Source organism: Heliangelus exortis, chromosome 17 (genome assembly GCF_036169615.1).
Source record: "Heliangelus exortis chromosome 17, bHelExo1.hap1, whole genome shotgun sequence".
NCBI classification, from domain to species: domain Eukaryota; kingdom Metazoa; phylum Chordata; class Aves; order Apodiformes; family Trochilidae; genus Heliangelus; species Heliangelus exortis.
The window spans coordinates 502,688-522,742 of NC_092438.1; the positions used below are offsets into that span (position 1 = coordinate 502,688).

At 39.6% G+C, this 20,055-nt stretch overlaps 1 protein-coding gene across 4 annotated transcripts in view; it reads right to left on the bottom strand.

Moving 5' to 3' along the window:
- Nucleotides 1–20,055, bottom strand: part of UNKL (unk like zinc finger) — a 61,305-nt gene that overhangs the window by 33,472 nt on the left and 7,778 nt on the right. For 3 of the 4 annotated variants that reach the window (XM_071761233.1, XM_071761232.1, XM_071761234.1), the window contains exons 3-8: nucleotides 18,584–18,760; nucleotides 15,167–15,300; nucleotides 6,349–6,484; nucleotides 5,516–5,633; nucleotides 4,852–4,936; nucleotides 1,890–2,044 (exon numbers count right to left, since the gene is read on the bottom strand). In XM_071761233.1, the coding sequence (XP_071617334.1) occupies nucleotides 1,890–2,044; nucleotides 4,852–4,936; nucleotides 5,516–5,633; nucleotides 6,349–6,484; nucleotides 15,167–15,300; nucleotides 18,584–18,760 (805 nt within the window). Of the gene's footprint in view, nucleotides 1–1,889; nucleotides 2,045–4,851; nucleotides 4,937–5,515; nucleotides 5,634–6,348; nucleotides 6,485–15,166; nucleotides 15,301–18,583; nucleotides 18,761–20,055 lie in introns of those variants that run through there. The other variant, XM_071761235.1, reaches the window with a different exon arrangement.

The window sequence follows — 20,055 nt, forward strand, 5'->3', positions numbered from 1 at the left end:
GGAGCAGTAATACTACCACATTACAGAAACTGGGACTTAAACCGCTTGCTCACAGTCAGGTAGAGAGGCACAGAGGCAGAAATTCAGCATGATAAAAAACACTAAAATTAAGCTTACTCAGGGGCAGTGTCTGATGGTGATGAGAACAAAGATGAAGGAGAGGACAGGAAGACAGCGCATTGGAACGGCGAGAAAAACAAACCATGCATGTAGATCAGTTGCTGGTGTATAGAAAATGGGGGGGGGGAGGGAGGAAAACACTGACAAGAAAACTCACAAATTAAACATGGAAAAACAGAAGACAAACTTGCTAATGAAAAATCAGAACCTGAATATTCGGAAAAATTAATAATGGAAGCGAGTCAAATAATTCTGCAGGTAAGTAGTCAAGTTAAAGAAAAACAAAACATTTTGCCAGACACCAGAAGAAAGGTGGTCACTTGCAACAAAACTTCTAGTAGAAAGCACAGGGAAGGGTCTGGGGTCAACTTTCCCATTCTCACACCTAAACAGTAGTAAGAGCAGAGACTCACTGAGTATGGAACAGAAAATGTACACAACATTCACCAGATTCCTAATGACCAACAGAAAAATCCATGTATATGGAAGAAGATTCCCCATAGCTGGAAGGCATGATAAAATAGTGTTTTCAGCTATACGTAAATAAGTCATAGAGGGCTAAGAAGACTCTGAGAGAAGAGATGCTGTTATGGATCTCACCTGAAAGCTTTAAAACCTCAGCAACAACAAAATTAAGTTCCTAGTTAAAAAGGAATACCATCTCTCAGAACCTTTCATTTACAAAAGCACACTTCTGCACTGGGAACCTAAGATAAATGTAGGCAAATTGGTATCTTTATTGTCAAATCTACAGGACAGCAATATGAAGCTATAAGAAAGAAATCCAGAAATTTCAACAACTGCACTTATTTATTGTCAGTTCCATTTAAACATTATTTAAAATATGTCCAATACCTAGTCTCTAACCAAACAGATTAGATCAACAGTGCTGAAAAGGTAGAAGTAAAAGTTCTGGCAATAAAATGTGTATGTACTTAGTACTCTGCACTGCAAATTAGTTAAGAAAAATGCAAGTCAGGAGAGAACAAGAAAGATATAATTATCTTGGCATATTATTTTGCAACAAACATAAAAACTAACAAAAGGATATATTCCAACAGATAGTAAAAGGAATAAAAGATCAGCAATGTATCTTTGCCCTTCCTCTCCTCGATCCTTAACTGGTAAAATTTGCTAATATAAATTACATTTACCACCTTTGTAATCACATACCTTTCTACTACCAAACACACTGCTTGTACTGCACCACTGTAAGAAGTTTTAAGTATATCATGTTCATCAATTCATTCTTAGTGTTAACCAATTATGGCAGAGAAGAGGACTAGGATCAGGCAAGATCTCCCATGAATGAAACCTTTCCTACAGCAAAAAGAGGTGTGTCAATTAAACTGTCCTATAGTTGCATATTTGATTAACAATGATGATCCTCACTGTGGCATTCAAAATAATGCATCTAAATACAAAAAAGAGAAAAGGGCAAAAAGGGGAAAAGCGGAAAACGGGGAAAAGAAGAAAAGAAAAGGGAAAAAGAGGAAAAGGGGAAAAGGGGAAGAGGGAAAAAGGGGAAAAGGGGAAAGAGAAAACAAGAAATGAAAATGCAAATAATACATAGTTAAATCTGGTGCCAAGAGAGACATTCTATTTATGCTTACAGTATCAGTTAAATATTACTGCCTGACATTTACTATAGCGGTGGGGTTTTTTCTCTTTTGCTGAAGCACAAAGAAATTAAAAACAGATGTTAAACATGGTATATTGGCACAGTGATGATTATTATTAGTAACTTTTCCAGAATTATTTACACTTACATTTCCAGACTGCCCACTGCTATTTGTAATGTTGTTTGTGGAGTTAAGACTGCTGCTCCATTCATTTGCAATTCCTATGCTGTCTGTTGAAAACAGGTGAGGGCCTGGCTTTGATTGACAACCAGTTTGCAGAATGACTACATTCATGGTGTCCTCTGTTGAAGGAATCCCCAACAAATTACACACAGATTTGATACTTAGCTGTGTGAATTTAACAATTACATACCTAGTACCAACACAGCACCTGTCACATGGAAACATCAATCACAAACAAGAAATCTCTCTTTTTCTTTAAATATATGTATATGGGCAAGGTAAGAACAATATCATTCAACATTATGTTTCTGTGACCACTAACAAATGTGATAGTCCTTCTTATTTGCTCCATCAAAAAATGGTGGAAGGTTAAGTAGAAATACAGATATTTAAAGTATTCTAGGTTTTGCCTAATTTTCCAGAATTTCTATGGCACCAGGGTTTAAAGACATCACTTTTAGAAATCCTGTCTGGAAAGGTAACAATGGTATCATGAAAATAAGGTTGTTTACCTTTTCCAGTCTAGAACTAACTGACTTTAACATTCAACAATCTGAAGTGAATATGGAACTTGTACTATTTAACTTTAAAAGAAACAGTAAGTTTTGAGAAAGTTAATAATTAACTTACATGCAAATTGTGACCAATGACTTCTCAATTTTCAAAAAAGAAAATTCAACTCATGGTGACAGAAAAATTACTTCACAACTCCCTAAAGTCTACTTTGTTAAACTATTAAACATCTTGACTATTCAATTCTTAGAATTACATATTTGAGGAGCTTTAGACTTCTAGTGTTACAGAAAAATGATGAGTTAATAAAAAAATATTTACTTTAGTAAGCAATTACAACTAATAACATTCCTCAATTCATATCCACACACACAAGACACCAAAGTAAAGAAGTCAGGACTGAAAATAAAATCTCTCAGTAAATTCTATAGGTACAGGATTATTTTTCTTTTAGCCACTACCACATTTCTGGAGGGGTAATAATAAATTTATCATTAAAATCAAATTTAAATGTTTCTCTACTAGGAACAGTAAGTCACTCTTACAAGAGTGCACGAAAGTACAAGCCATAGTAGGAAATGAAACAAGTAAGACATACTTAAGACACCCCTCTTCAGTGGAGATAGTACAACTGATGATCGTTTCTAATGATGTGGGGTTTTTTTATCTAGCATTTGACTTATTACAATTCCACAGACTTCTTACTGCATGGTCCAAAGCTCTACTAGATATTTCCACTATTGTATAAAATGCAAAAATAGGGAAGTGGTTAACAAAAGGGAAAGGAAAAAGCAACTAGTACCACTATACACAGAAGTCCAGTCCAGCCATACCCAAAAATAAAGGAAAAAGAAGCCATAGGGATTGCTATGATAATGTCCTACTGTTTCTCTTACAGAATGAAAATGCAAAGAACAGCTGTGAAGACAGAAACAGATGCGTTGGCTTTTTGTAGTTTACTCTCACTTTCACAATGTATTACTGCACTGTGAAGCTGCCTGCTTATGTCCAGTCCATCCTCACACTGTCATAGGAAAAGCATTACCTGACTCATGCTCTCTCTTAAATCTTCATTAGTTTTGTTGGCCCTGACACAACCATATACTTGTCCAATATTCTATAAGTGACTGTAAGTAGTCATACCACCAAAACCAGGAAGTGTAAGACTGCCCTCCAAACATTTAAAAAATAAATAATCTATCTTTTCAATGTAGTTAGGTAGAACAACGTGAATTTTTTTTTGCTATTTGTTCAACCTAAAGAAGAGACAGCAGCTGTCCACTACCTGAAGGGGCTACAAGAAAGCTGTGGAGGGATTTGTTACTATTTGTATTGATAGTACAAGGGCTTGAGATTTTCAGATTGAAAGAGAGATTTAGATTAGATCTTCAGAAGAAATTCTTTACGTTGAGAGTGGTGAGACAAGGGAACAGACTACCCAGAGAACTTGTAGATGCCTCCTCCCTGGAAGTGTTCAAAGGCAGGTTAGGCAACCTGGTCCTGAGGGAGGTGTCTGTGCTCATGGCACAGACCAGGGGGTTGGAACTAGATGTTCTTCAAGGTCCCTTCCAAATCAAACTATTCTGTAACGCTATGATATTCTGCTTATTGACAGTAAAACAGCTACGTTAAATTCGGAATGGATGATTCTATATCATTCTAATTTCTTCCACCATGGGGAATATCATGAAGTAAGTTTTCATTATTTCATTATTTCAGTCATGGCAAAAGTAGGAGATAACAGTCTTGGATGAACAATCTGAAGGCAAATGCTTTCAGTAACAGAAGCTATTCTTTGAAGTATTTCCAGATTCTTGCTAGCTGAACTTCAGTCTGCTCATGTTTCTGTTTCAAAACAATCGATTTTTTTGTTAAGATGCCAATTGTAGTGAGGCAGTCAATGGATAAATGAATGACACAGAGATGTGTTCATTATTTTAAGAGTCCATTACTCAAGCATTCCAACTTACCCTAGCTAGCCTTTTTTGGGGGAAAGAGGACAGCTGACAATTTTCTTGGTGTTTCTTCTCAGTTTAACTAAGGCCCTAGTTCTGCAAATACTTGAAAGGATGTTTAACTTTTACCAGAGAAATTTACTATAGGTTTTAACAGGACATCTAATATAGTTTTAAAAATCAAGCACGGGTGCAGCATATTGCCAAATCAAGCTGAAAAAAATATAAGTACAAGCTGCATTTGTAAGGAAAAGCACCTCTTTTTTTACTGCTGATGGAAATGCAGCAAGCTCTCATAGCAATGTATGGTATTAGTAAACATGGAATGAATTTCTAAAAACATCAAATGCCATTTATGCATTAAAATCAAAGATGTTAAATTGCTTCTGTCACTGATGCTTAGACATGATGGTTCATTTTTATGAACACTGATAGAAAAGAACAGTTCTCTCACTTACTTTCAACATGAGCAAATGCACAAAATGGACCACGTGGGCAGTAACCTGTCTGGCGCATGTCATTGCACTTTGTAGATTTATATATCTAAAAAAAAGAGAAGGGTGGTTAATCTAAACATATTTGTTACACAGTGGCAAAATTGTTATAAAATTTTAAAACCGTTAAATGAAGAAAATGAGTATTTACTAGAAATATGTATGTATTTTAGTTTTCTCAGAAAATTTCATTCTTACTACACTTTTTAAAAAATCAAAGAAAAGAAAAAGAAAAATGGAAAGAAAAACAAAGAAAAAAAAAGAAATAGAAGAAAAGCAAACCTAAGACAGGAGAATTGTAACCCTCTTCTGTATAATAACAAATAGAGAATTTCCATTCTAACCACAGAACTGGAAGAGCCGAGTAAAAAAGAGGACACATTTATTTATGCCAAAATCCAGAGAATGTTAATAATTCATAAGCAATACAACAAAATTTATCAGTGAAAACCACGGCAATACAAATAACTATTTTTTAACAAATTTAGTTTTGATTAAGCAAATGCCTAAACAACTGGAAGTGTTGAATGAAATGCCCCATATTTCTGCATAAAAAATATATTTAATTGCTAATCTAATCCATAACAACTTTAAAATTGCTAAAAGTAAGTAGAAACATAGTTCTTACCTCAGGATGAAACTGCTGCTCTGTACGAGAATGACAATATTGACAGCTATCCCCACTTTCACACCTTGAAGGTTCACCCCATTCATCTGCATGTTTTACACTGGGGCAAGGAGTGGACCTAGAAAAAAGTTACATCCAGAAAAGTGCTTGCATCTGCTTCTCAGCAGAAGTCTCAAACCACTTCCTCCTCAATCTTAGATTCTGGGACTGATAAAGTTGCAAATTCTGAGACACTTCTTGGAAATTCTTTGGCAGAAACATGAGCTAGTAAGATTCTATGTATCTCCTGTCCAATTACATTTATTGACAGTCCTGAGAATGTCAAGCAAACCTGTAATTCCGAACCTTGTAGCACTGCAAGAAAGAACACCAAAACCAACAAAGAAACCACAATGTATGAGAAGGATGTAAAATGAGGTAATGATGAAAACAAAGGTTGATGCATTGTATTTTTGTCCTAAAAATATTGTTCAGGAATGGAAAATAGAACAAATCCAGAAAACAGACAGAAAATATAATTGATCTTTTCATAACAAAGAAGGTTTGACTTAGTGATTCTGAATTTTGCTAAGAATAACAGAAAAATTTTTATTTCTTCACAAGAAAGAAGGATCTTTCCATTACAGCTTTACAGTTTTTGTCTTAAGAACTGTCTGATCATTCTAAACAGATGTTTCTTTGTAAACATAGTACAATAAAATTTTGCAAGACTTTGGGGAAAGATGTTTTTATTCCTTAAAGAATTTCCAGTTGCATTACAGAAGAACTCAAATAAATCAGTCCCTTTACAACTGACTGACCAAACAATCTATTCTTAATATGTATTTACGTACCTGTATTTGAATTTTCTGGGACTTCGTCTTCTATCTCGACTGTTGTGATAGTGTGGACACGCATAACCCTGGCGGCAAAGTCTGGGTGGCTTGGTACATTGTTCTGTCTTGTAGCCAGATAATACAAAATTTGTGTCTGTAAACAAGTCAACAATTAATTGAAATAAACAACTAGTTTTTGCATTCAGAGTGTCTTTACTGAGCTTAGGTATCACACTGCTTTTGTAAAATAAATCATGATTTACTGACCCCTCCCGCCATTCTTACAAATTTAGGCTGAGTCCTGCATTTTTTTAAACAAAAATCTAAACATTTACACGCAAAGCAATTTTCATTGCTTTGTGTTCAGTAGCAATAATACAATAAAGTACATACTAAAGCACAAGTAATCTATAGGCAAATAAACTATATGGAAATTCTCATACACATTTAACATTTTGAAAATCAACACCTGAAACAGTGTTCTTCATTTCGAAAGACAAACGCAAAAAACTGAAGCAGTATTGTATCTGAATTTCTCTTTTCAAGTTTAGCGTTGATGGTCTTTATTTTACCAAAACTACTTTAATTTAAAGGTTATCTAGTAAGAACTTCCTGGACAAATTCCAGATCCTCTTCTCTATCCCTAAACCTTTCCTGCCAGGAAGGAGGAAAAAGATAACAAACAAGGTCCTGTATAAAAACATAAAAATACAAAAACACTGAAGTAAAAAAAAAGGTACAATTTTGCTAACAGCAAGCAGGGGTTTTTGAGGGGTAAATCATGTCAAAGCAACATAACTTCTTCCAAAGGTGGGCAAGTGGATGTAGGTTGTCACAGTTTAACACTGTCCCGGCAATTAAACCGAGTAACAGACGCTCTCTATTAATCTCTCTCTCCTCCCTTATAAGAAAGGAGAGAGAATAAGGGAGAGAGACTTATGGGTTGGAAACTAAACTACACAACTTTAATGAAACAGTAATGATAAGTGGGAAAAATTAACAAATATATACAAATATACAAGAAAATGGATACCACATTCCTCCCCCCTTTCCCCCAATAACTCTCACATCACCACCGAGGCTGCAGGGCAGCCCTGGGAAAGTCCAGGCTGGACTCCTGGAGTTGGCAGCAGTTGGGAACTGGAGGCAGGAACACACAGATATGGGCTGGCACGGATCAGGACCACAGGCAGGCAAACGGATGGGATCCTTCCAGGATGCCGGGGTGAAGGAAGGGAAGCAGGAAAGGCAGGAAGGGCAGGCAGCCGGAAGCTGGAAAACTGGCTTGGCCCTCGTGATCCCTCAAATTTATACTGAGGATGACGTATATGGGATGGAATACTCTGTTTGGTCAATTCTGGCATCTATCTTGTCTGTTCCTCACCAAAGGAGGGATGCAGGTGGGACCTCTTTATGGTTTCCTCAGAGCTGAGCAATGTCCTTGGCTCTGCATACCAGCCTCTAGCAGTAACTATAAACATCAAGTGTTATCAGTCCTAGAAACACACACTGTCTGAGAAACAGAAACATAGAAATTCAGTCTATGAACATAGAAATTCAGTCTATGATTGCAGATGCTCATCTATTGTAGCAGATTCTCAAAAGAAGGAGCAATTTTCACAGTTCATGTCCATGGTCCAGAAGTTGCAGGTTGCAGATGTTAACTTCAAGGAAGTTACTGTGTGCCAGCCGATGGATCTAGTTCTGATTTCATCATCACAAAATCATCCTAGTGTTAGACTCCCTTGTGGTACACATTGTACTTCTCCACCTTTCATCATCACGCACCAGGTGTGTCCGGGCCCTTGAGCGAAAGCAATCCCACGAATGGGTTTGCCTTTGCCCGAGGCAGGATAAACCCAAACTGTTTTCCCTAGGAGATTCCTTTCATGCACCACAGGCACTTTGTTCCCATCTACTGTGTGTAGAAGATCTGACTGAGCAGGACCAGCTCGATTGATGGAACGCCTGGTATTAACTAACCAGGTAGCTTTTGCCAAGTGCTTGTCCCAGTTTTTAAAAGTTCCACCACCCATTGCCTTTAAGGTAGTTTTTAACAGTCAATTGTACCTTTCAATTTTACCTGAGGCTGGTGCATAATAGGGGATATGGTATATCCACTTAATACCATGTTCTTAGGCCCAGTTATTTATAAGACTATTTTTGAAATGAGTTCCATTATCTGACTCAATTCTTTCTGGTGTACCATGTCTCCACAAGACTTGTTTCTCTAGGCCCAGAATACTGTTCCGGGATGTGGCATGAGGCACAGGATATGTTTCCAGCCATCCTGTACTTGCCTCCACCATTGTAAGCACATAGCACTTACCCTGGCGGGTTTGAGGCAGTGTGATGTAATCAACTTGCCAGGCCTCCCCATACCTATATTTTGACCATCTCTCTTCATACCACAGAGGTTTCAACCTTTTAGCTTGCTTAATTGCAGCACATATGTCACAGTCGTGGATAACCTGGGCAATAGCGTCCAAAGATAAATCCACCCCTCGGTCACGAGCCCATCGATATGTTCCATCCCTGCCTTGATGACCTGAAGCATTGTGGGCCCATTTGGCTAAAAACAGTTCACCTTTATGGTCCCAGTCCAGGTCTATTTGGAACACTTGAGCAGCCTCATCTGCTCGCTGGTTGTTTCGATGTTCCTCAGTAGCTCGATACGAAGGTACGTGGGCATCTACGTGACGCACTTTTACATCAAGTTTCTCTAACCTTGCAGCAATGTCTTTCCACAGTTCAGCAGCCCAGATAGGTTTATCTCTACGTTGCCAGTTGTTTTGTTTCCACTGCTTTAACCAACCCCATAAGGCATTTGCTACCATCCATGAGTCAGTATAGAGATAAAGTCTCGACCACTTTCCTTGTTCAGCAATGTCCAAAGCCAATTGGATGGCTTTTACCTCTGCAAATTGACTTGATTCACCATCTCCTTCATCTGTTTTTGCAACTAGTCGTGTAGGATTCCATGCAGCAGCTTTCCACCTTCGATGGCCTCCTACCAGACGACAGGATCCATCAGTGAAAAGAGCATATTGTTTTTCATCCTCTGATAATTGGTCATATGGTGGGGCTTCTTCAGCCCGTTTTACCACTTTTTCTGGTGGCATTCCAAAGTGTTTTCCTTCTGGCCAATGTGTTATTGCTTCTACAATTCCTGGACGATTGAATCTTCCTATCCTAGCTCTCTGTGAGAGTAAAGCAATCCATTTACTCCAGGTAGCATCGGTAGCATGATGGGAAGATTCTCTACCTGTGTACATAAAACCCAGTACAGGTAATCGTGGCACCAGGAGGAGCTGTGCTTCAGTACCAATCACTTCTGAAGCAGCTCTAACTCCTTCATATGCGGCCAGTATCTCTTTTTCAGTGGCTGTGTAATTGGCTTCGGAGCCTTTGTAGTTTCGACCCCAAAATCCAAGAGGTCGGCCTCGAGTCTCTCCTGGAGCTTTCTGCCAGAGGCTCCATGTAGGACCATCACCTCCATCTCCGGTGTAAAGCACATTTTTAATGTCTGGCCCTGTTCGAATTGGTCCGAGGGCCATTGCCTGCACAATCTCCTGTTTAATACTCTCAAAAGCAGCTTGTTGTTCTGAGCCCCATTTAAAGTCTTTCTTCTTCCGGGTAACCTCGTAGAGAGGTTTCACAATCTGATTATAAAGAGGAATATGCATCCTCCAGAAACCAACAGTTCCTAAGAAGGACTGAGTATCTTTTTTGGTAGTTGGTGGGGCCATAGCTGTTATTTTGTTAATCACGTCCATTGGGATGTGGCGACGTCCATCTTGCCACTTAACTCCCAGAAACTGGATCTCTTGTGCAGGTCCCTTAACCTTGCTCCTTTTGATAGCAAAACCAGCCTCTAGAAGGATTTCAATTATCTTCTTACCTTTCTCGTAGACTTCCTTTGCTGTGGAAAGCCCACACAATGTTGTCATCCCACACAATGATGTCATCGATGTACTGTAGATGTTCTGGAGCTCCACCCTTTTCCAAGGTATCATGGATCAGTCCATGGCAGATGGTAGGACTGTGTTTCCACCCCTGGGGCAGTCGATTCCAAGTGTACTGGATACCTCTCCAGGTGAAAGCAAACTGTGCTCTGCATTCTGATGCTATAGGAATAGCAAAAAATGCATTAGCAATGTCAATAGTAGCAAACCACCTGGCTGCCTTTGACTCCAGCTCATACTGAAGTTCTAGTATGTCCGGCACAGCAGCACTTAGTGGTGGAATGAGGTTTTCAGGGCACGATAGTCCACTGTCAGCCTCCACTCTCCATTAGGCTTCCTCACTGGCCATACAGGACTGTTGAAGGGTGAGTGAGTCTTGCTGATCACTCCTTGGCTCTCTAGTTGCCGGATCAGCTTGTGAATGGGGATCACAACATCTCTGTTGACATGGTATTGTCTTCAATGCACTACTGAAATAGCAGTCGGCACCCGCTGGTTTATAGTTCTCAGCAAACCCACTACAAAGGATTTGTCTGAAAGGCCAAACAAAGCAAGCAGCCATTCTCCATTCTCAGTCTTAATAGCTGCAGTATCAAAGGACCACCGGTACCCTTTCGGGTCCTCGAAATCACCTCCCATGAGGTAGTCTATGCCAAGGATGCAAGGAGCATCTGGACCAGTCACTATCGGGTGCTTATGCCACTTTATTCCAGTGAGGCTCACATCAGCCTTCACAATAGTCAGTTCTTTAGATCCCCCCGTCACTCCAGAAATAGTGACGGATTCTGTCCCTTTCTGATTGGATGGCATTAGTGTGCACTGTGCACCAGTGTCCACCAAGGCTTTATACTTTTGTGGCTCTAATGTGCCAGGCCATCGAATCCACACAATCCAATAAATTCGGTTGTCCCTTTCCTCCACCTGGCTGGAGGCAGGGCACCTCTAAGCTTGAGCACATACAACATTGTCAGTATGTGCATTACTGGAGTTTGCATCCCCACTACTCACTCCTGATGTACAGGGATCTTGAGTCACCAGCATGTTTGAATTGGGTAACTCCACACTGGAGACTTGAGCAGCCATCTTTTTAGAAGGACCTCCTTTTGCCTTCGTCTTACTCAGCAACTTACGTACTTGCTCCTCTAGGACAGCAGTAGGTTTCTGATCCCACTTTTTCATGTCCTCTCCATACTCACACAGGAGTGCCCATAAGATTCCTCTTACTGAATTCTGTTTCTCTCGATTCCGTCTCATAGGAGGGCGTCTCCTCTTAATGGTTGCAACGCAGGGTCCTCCTTCTGTCTGAGGAAAAAGGGGTGAATGCAGTTTCTCAGATGTTCTCTTTAATGCTGAGACTGAGGCCCGACGAGGGGCTGTGACAGCATCTTCACACTCTCGTACTGTTTTAATCACATCACCCACAGTTGCATCCACATCTGCAGGAACCCATAGCATTACTGATAGTGTATGGTTAAAAGGTGGTGGTGCAGCATGCGCAAACCTTTGCAGCATAGGTCTAGGGCACGGTACGTGATAAGGATCTTCAATGTCATCAGCATTATAGATCACGTCTCGTACAGCCAATTCCTCCAGATACTTGAGAGCTTTTCCAAGTGTGGGTGCTTTGACCTGTGGGCAGTCTATTTCCTCTTTATAGGGATATCTCTCCCTTACAGCTGCCAAGAGTCGTTTCCATAGGCTGGTGGTTCCAGCCTTTTCCCCAAATGCTCGATCAATACCTGCATCTCTGGCCAGGGATCCCAACTGTCTGGCTTCCTTCTGAGTTAATGTTATGGTAGCAGCCCCTTCCGTCCAGCATCGGAGTAACCAAGAGAGAAGTGGTTCACCTGGAAATCGGCTGTAGTCTTTTCTCAGAGTACGCAAGTCTCTCATGGAATAGGACTGAGCAGATTCTGAGTCTGAGTCCTCAGCTGACTCTGCTTTAGAGTCTCTTCTAGCTGCTCTACGAGGAGAGGCAGTATCCTCTATTTCCTCTATCACCTGGTCGTCTTGTTCAGACTTGGAAGGGTTAAGGCTCATTTGTGATTTCCATTGTTTTACTTTTCTCCTAGTTACAGGGTCAACAAGTAACTGCGTGGGCTGAGGGGGAGAGGCTGTGGTGTCTGCAGCAGTAGCAGCAGCAGGGCTCGTTTTCTGAGCAGCAGCAGTGTCTGTGGGGGTAGAGACAGCAACTGCAGCTGTAGCAGAAACACTGGCGATGCTGGCCGGCTTTATCTGAGTTGTGCCCTTGTGTGAGGGGGGGCGAGAAGCGGCAGGAGTGGGGGTGCTCTCTGTACAAGGAGCAGCTCTCACTCTCCAAACAGTAACCCTCAGCCTCCAAAAAAGCGTGCTCAGTCTCAAAAATTAACAACACCCACCAGAAGATTGAGAAATGAAATGCTATTGTTACTAAAATCTGGGGGAGTCAGCCCAAAATACGATGGAATGGTATAATTTCCCAAATTAAAACTGGCAGTGTAATTACCAACCAAGTTTTTTATCTCTGTATGAAACACTACTGCACCATGTACCATGATATATATCAGTATTGAAGACCATATTGCAACGATGGTTCTTAAGCAGCTCTTACGAAAGAAAACCCACATAGTAACAGCAACTCCAGCTGCAAAAATACATATCACATACCCTAAATACCAAAGGTACGGCATGATTGGTTTAATCTCCAACCCTGTGAAATTTCCAAAGAACAAGATCTGATTCCAGCTCAGCAAAGCCATTCTTCTACTGGAGTTGGAATTCAAACTATTCAGGCAAATTAGTCAAAATTTAAACTGGACTCGAGCCAATTAGCTCGGGCCCCACGTTGGGCACCAATAAATCTGTCACGGTTTAACACTGGCCCGGCAATTAAACCGAGTAACAGACGCTCTCTATTAATCTCTCTCTCCTCCCTGATAAGAAAGGAGAGAGAATAAGGGAGAGAGATTTATGGGTTGGAAACTAAACTACACAACTTTAATGAAACAGTAATGATAAGTGGGAAAAATTAACAAATATATACAAATATACAAGAAAATGGATACCACATTCCTCCCCCCTTTCCCCCAATAACTCTCACATCACCACCGAGGCTGCAGGGCAGCCCTGGGAAAGTCCAGGCTGGACTCCTGGAGTTGGCAGCAGTTGGGAATTGGAGGCAGGAACACACAGATATGGGCTGGCACGGATCAGGACCACAGGCAGGCAAACGGACGGGATCCTTCCAGGATGCCGGGGTGAAGGAATGGAAGCAGGAAAGGCAGGAAGGGCAGGCAGCTGGAAGCTGGAAAACTGGCTTGGCCCTCGTGATCCCTCAAATTTATACTGAGGATGACGTATATGGGATGGAATCCTCTGTTTGGTCAATTCTGGCATCTATCTTGTCTGTTCCTCCCCAGAGGAGGGCTGCAGGAGGGACCTCTTTATGTTTTCCTCAGAGCTGAGCAGTGTCCTTGGCTCTGCATACCAGCCTCTAGCAGTAACTATAAACATCAAGTGTTATCAGTCCTAGAAACACACACTGTCTGAGAAACTTGCTGTTAATTTCAGCAAGTGCAACTGCTTACAAGAGACTTAGCTAAAAGCAAAAATACAAGACAGAAAATCACCTTTATCCTGGCCCAAACCAGGACATAGGTAAAACAGCAGCAGTCAATGTCATCTTGAATTCAGCAAGCCTTTTAGCCTGAGGTGTTCTCAAAAACGAAGTGCACAACACTACAAGACTCCTGCAGGATTTGTGGAAAACTAGCTGAAGAAACATTCTCAAGAAGTCATTAATAATATACCTTCAAACAACAAAGATTGTTAAGAGTATTGCATGGAGTCTACTCTACGCCCAGTCCTTTCCAACAGTTAAAGATACAGGAAAATAAGGTTGAAATCATTAGTTTGATGATTTTCAATCCCCAAAGGTTATCTGCAATCTTACCATATACGCCAGGATTGACATGAGTCACACATTATATAACACAGACCTGCCACAATGCAAGGAATGACATAGAAATACCAGTAGCTGGTCAATTCTGCTGTCTTTTTAGATTGAACATCCAATATTTTTTATTTAGAGATGACAATTAAGCTCTACATTATTCGTACTTAAATGGTTGGAATTCACCCTGCAGTAGACTTAAAAATACAGAGCGGACAGTTATCACACAGTCATCTCCCTTTGAATTTCTTAGAGACAGCATCTTCATGTGATCTTCATGTATTAATGTCTCCACATGAATTTAGTGGAAGTAATTGCACCCATCAGTCTTTTCCAAAGTGAGATTTGGGCAAGAACTCTAACAATACCTAATTGATAGTAACATCTTTGGCTACATAGTGAGTAAGTCTAAACCAAGAACATGAGAACAAAATTTGACAGTTTTAGGAAAACGAGGGCATTTGATTTACTTTAAGGGATTTAATGTAATGCTTTCAAGACATTCTTGTATTTTAATATTTTGCTCCAATTTTCTGTATAATATTCTACTTCATTCCTTCTAGTCAAGCTCAGCAAAGAATAATGTCCACTAACTACTCTAGCAATGACTCAAAAAGGAAGACTTGAATCATTACTGCAACTTATCACAGACAGAGCTCCTACTCACTTTTAAGAACAGTTCTTCAATCGACAAATTAGCAACGCTCATATCAAATAAACTGGAAAAGACCTATTAAATATCTTCCAAACATTTTTAAAATATAATCTGAATATAAATATGAATGAAGGTACAACTTATTCATAAATATCCATACTACTTATCTAAAGCAAATCTTTATTGTTAAAAGAGGCTTTAGAACTTCCCCCAGATGAAGACACAGGATCAATAAATTGGATCAATTATCAGTAAAGAAGCAGAAAGGGGACAGGGTAACATTACCCTGCCATCTTGGATCTTCACTAAGGATCTTCTCAATCATTGCCTGGCTTGCTGAGACTCCCAGCTGCAGATCTGGAATGCCTTCACCGCATCCTACCTGCCCATTCTGTAAGGTTTCCTGTGCCTGAAGTTCCCTGGAATGGGAAAAAGAAAATAACACTTCGCAACTGTATAAGCTACAGTAACTGTCACAGGTATAATCCTATCCAAGTCTATAAAAATTCAGTCACCTAACCCAGCTCTTACCAAGCCTAAATTGTAAAAAAAAATTAAATTGCCTGTATTTCAAACAATTACTCATGCTGAAGCTGACAAATAATCTTTAGAAATAATAATGTCATATACCCCATACGTTGGTGTGCTGACTATTTGAATATGCTCACAATTTCTGATATTTCACCACCACATAGGATATGGCAGAGCTAAAAAAGACATGGCAATATGGGTGATCAGATACAGAATGCCTCTGTGAAGAAGAATTCAATACCATAAGACTCTGCATTGAGAAAGCTATCGCTGAAGGAAGGTACAAAATGTAACTATTGAATACTACATCTTATGAAATCAGCCAAAGTACTTTGGGATGAATTTAAGATTTTGCAAAAAAAGTTTGTCAAGACATTCCGGAGACCTAGTAGCAAACAACAATCACATACTATCTCTTCTGCAAGAGTTTACAACCGCTTTGCAAGTAAGCAACCACAAGCTTGCCAAAAGATCAGAGTGACTGCTACCAAACTAGAAGATATTTTATCAGTGGTATGAAACCTCTACCAAAATTCTGAGACAATTTTATTACACCGTTTTAGTAAAATTAAGCTCTACAGAGATTCAGCGATGGCAAATCTGTAAAAATATCTTTTTTTAAAGATACTATAGCATTATTACATCGGGCAGAGTTTAAGCAATGAAGAAACAAGGTGAGGAATCAAACACTAGAGGTGGATCTATAGTACTCTAAAAGAATCAAAGCCCTCTACCTTCAATTGGCACTGCCTTCTCTAGACACCAATATTGAAGGAATTTACCTCCTGTACCAAAATGCTCCTACTCAGGATCTCAGAGGAGTCTGAAAGGTGTGGTGGTTTTTAATGTAAGTAGTTATAATATGGTATTTGTGTTATATGCTATGTGTTCTCAGACAACTGCAAGAGAAGTGTAGGGAACAGAACAAAGGTCTTTATGTGACATTCATTGACCTCACTAAAGCTTCTGGCATTGTGAGTAGAAAGGGCCTGTGGCAAATTTGGAATGATTAGAATGTCCCCCCAAGTTCCTCAAAATTATAATCCTGCTACATGAGGATCAGTGGGGCCAAGTCAGATATGGCAATGCACCCTCTGAATCCTTCCCAATAACCAATGGTGTGAAACAAGGCTGTATTCTCACACCCACTCTATTCACAATCTTCTTCAGCATGATGCTGCAAAAGGCCATGGCAGACCTCAATGAAGAAAATGGCATTTAGATCAAATTTGGGAGCCTATTCAACCTAAGGTGACTGAAGGCCCACACCAAGACCCTAAATCACCACGTCCCAGAGTTGCTTTTTGCTGATGATGCCACCCTTGTTGCTTACACAGAAGCAACTCTGCAGCACATAACATCCTGCCTTGCAGAGGCTGCAGACCTTTTTGGGCTGGAAGTCAATTTGAAGAAGACAGAAGTTCTCTACCAGCCTGCACCACAGGAAGATTTCCATCATCCCCACATCACCATAGGCAAATCAGAGCTTAAGTCAGTCCAGCAGTTCAGCTCTCTGGGATGCATTATTTCCTCGGATGCCAAGATTGATAAAGAGATAGACAACAGACTAGCAAAGCCATACAGAGCATTCAGAAGACTTCATAAAAGAGTCTGAAGAAAAGTACAAAGATTAATGGCTACAGAGCCACTGTACTGCCTACTCTTTTATATGGGTCTGAATCATGGGTTATCTACCGACACCACCTGCGACTCCTTGAATGTGTCAATCAGTGCTGCCTCCGTACAATCCCTCCCGTACAACCCCAAACATCCCCTGGACTGACTGTGTGACCAATGTTCCTCTCCTTGAGCAGGCAGGGGTCACCAGGACTGAGGCCATGCTACTGCGGATGCAGCTGTGCTGGGCAGGGCACATCTCCAGGATGGAAGATCACCGCCTCCCCAAGATTGTACTCAGCTCCTTCTCATGCTCTATAGGTAGCCAATCACCAATAAATAATCATGTTAAAACACTTAAAGACATTTAGAGAACAGAGCTTGTTTTCAGCTTTGATATACATTGGTTCCTCATTCTAACACGTAACAGATTACAAAGACACCAAGAACTTTTTGTTCAGACTGATGTGGCATCATGCTGCATATGCTAAAAGAGGAAAGTTAAAAAGCAAAAAATGGACAGATGTCTTGAAGAATAAGAAGAATCAGCTAGCTAACTGAGAAAGGAAAGCGAGATAATTCTGGAAAGGAAAGCTATGTCTAACTAAACAGTATGTGACCAGGCAATGCAGAAGTGGCAAAATTCTGTGAAAATGTAAATTTAAATAATTATGAGATTACTGAAAAGGCACTAACTTTATTAAAATTATTATGAAGGGAGAGCTATCATCTCATATCAGACTGTTGGAAATAAGGGATAACAAAGATGGGAATGTAAGATAGCAGCCATACCAGCTCAGATCAAAGGTTCATCTAGCCTGGAATGCTGTCTCCAACAGTAGCCAAGAGAAGGTGCCTAGAGGAGAGTATAAGCATAGGGCAAGCTTATAGTGATAGTTCCCCAGAATGCTCTGCCAGTGTCCAGTACAAGATACTTGTGACCCTCTTAAGGCTTCAGAACTCTCTAGGAACCAATATTCTTTCCTTTTGAGTCTATTCAGACCACTTTCTGTAGCAAAAGTTCCCCCTCCACCCATTTATAACAACCCACAACAACATGCCTGTCTCCCAGCTTTGGCCACAGCTAAAACTCATATCTACTGCCACCCTGTCTAACAAAGCACCTTCTTTGGACAATAGCTACATTATAAATTAGAGGCAGAAAATAACACTGATATCTCATAAATGAAAAAATACAACAATTTTTAAAATAGCAAAGTCAGTAGGTTTAATGTCAAACATACAAGCTGAGAACCCAAAAGATGGCTTAACAAAATCACAAACTTATGAATGTAAAAACCATATGCAAATGTGCAAGACAAACTATCACGGAACTACATGTATAGCTCACAAAACTGCAAATTACATAACCCTAGCATATGTATTTTCCAGTGTGCTTCTATCTGCTACTGTAATGTACAATGAATTGTATTCTCATGTCTACAGTTACAGAGGTACATTTTCCATGCAAAGCATACTTCATTTTCTGATAAGTGGTGATAATGGATGTGGTATTTCCTACTAATTAAGATGAAAAATTTGAAGCAAGATTACCTTATGTTATATACTGGTGGTCTGAGGTCATGTTGACCATGAGCAAATGCACAGTGAATTCCATTCTTCACACAGTAACCCTGGACATCTGTTTCATGAATGCATGTTCCAGTCTTGTAGTATCTGAGATGATACTTCCTTTCTGTATCCCCTGTTGTTCTATGCAGGTAAGGGCAACTACATAATAGAGAGAGAAAAATCAGAGCATTGCTTTGAGTTTTGTTTTTAATAATTTAATTATGGATTCTAATGTACATTGTATTAACTTGTAATAAGTAACTTGGCAGGATTCTTCAAGCAAAAAACTGTTCTTAAAAAAACTACTATTAAAGATCAGCTTCTAAATGAAAAATGCTATTTCTTAGTTTCTACTATAGTTTTAAGACTGTATAGCACAATGGCTCACAAAGGTGAGCCTAGTTTAAGACTAGTAAGACTAGTAAGCACCCCTGTAAGCAATAACACCATCTGAACTAAGGAATGACATACCAATACAAGTTCAAAGAACCTCCACTCTTAGTGGTACAAGATTATTTTTCTTGTAATGTTATCATCATTTAAATCAAGGAGTATTTGAAGCACAGTTAATTTTTTTTCCTGCCTGCTCTTTACCAACATGCAAATTACTGAACACTTTCAGGGACAAGTCCTATGCTATCCTATCCCATCCCGTCCCATTCCATCCCTTCTATTAAAAGAGGACAATTTTTACATCAATAATACATCTTTGTACATAGGCTAATAATCTTTGACACACACATGAGATACCATCCAATATTTAGAATGACTAATCATGTATCATTTATAATTTCAACTAACAATAGTAAACAAATTTTTAAAACCCTGCAAGATATATATACTGGAAAGTCTGTTGTCTCCCTGTTTATTTCACTGTAATTGATCTCTGCTGGTTCTGAAAAAAGTCTGTGCTGGTTCTGAAAAAATACTCATCTCCAAAAACTACATTCTCCCATCCCAAAATAAAGAGAAACTGCACCTAACAGCTTAAAGAGTGATACAGAACAAGTGAAAAGTCCAACAGAATTATTTCCTTTTGCATACAGTGAGAGGAGCAGAGCACTAAACAGACTTCAACACTCATAAGAATTTATGACGGATGAAGCTTTTTTTTTACTATATTCTAAAAATTTTAATTAGAAAATAGATTAAAGAAATGCAACCGTGTGCAAACATCTAATACTCTCTAATTTATATATCATACCTTTTTTCTGCTTGGCTAAGCACCTGCAGCTTGTGCTGACTTCTAGGAGTTGATACTGTTTACTATTTCCGAGAACCAAGTTGTTTCCTTGTAGAAATTTCAAACCAGCATTCTGTTAAATGAGATGAATTGGCTGCAGCTAATGAGTTGTACCTATCTCTTTAAATGCCAACACAATTAAGTAGTGGGAAGACTAGGTATACCAAATTCAGTGCTACATCATCTTTTATCAGTCTAAGACAGAGCACAG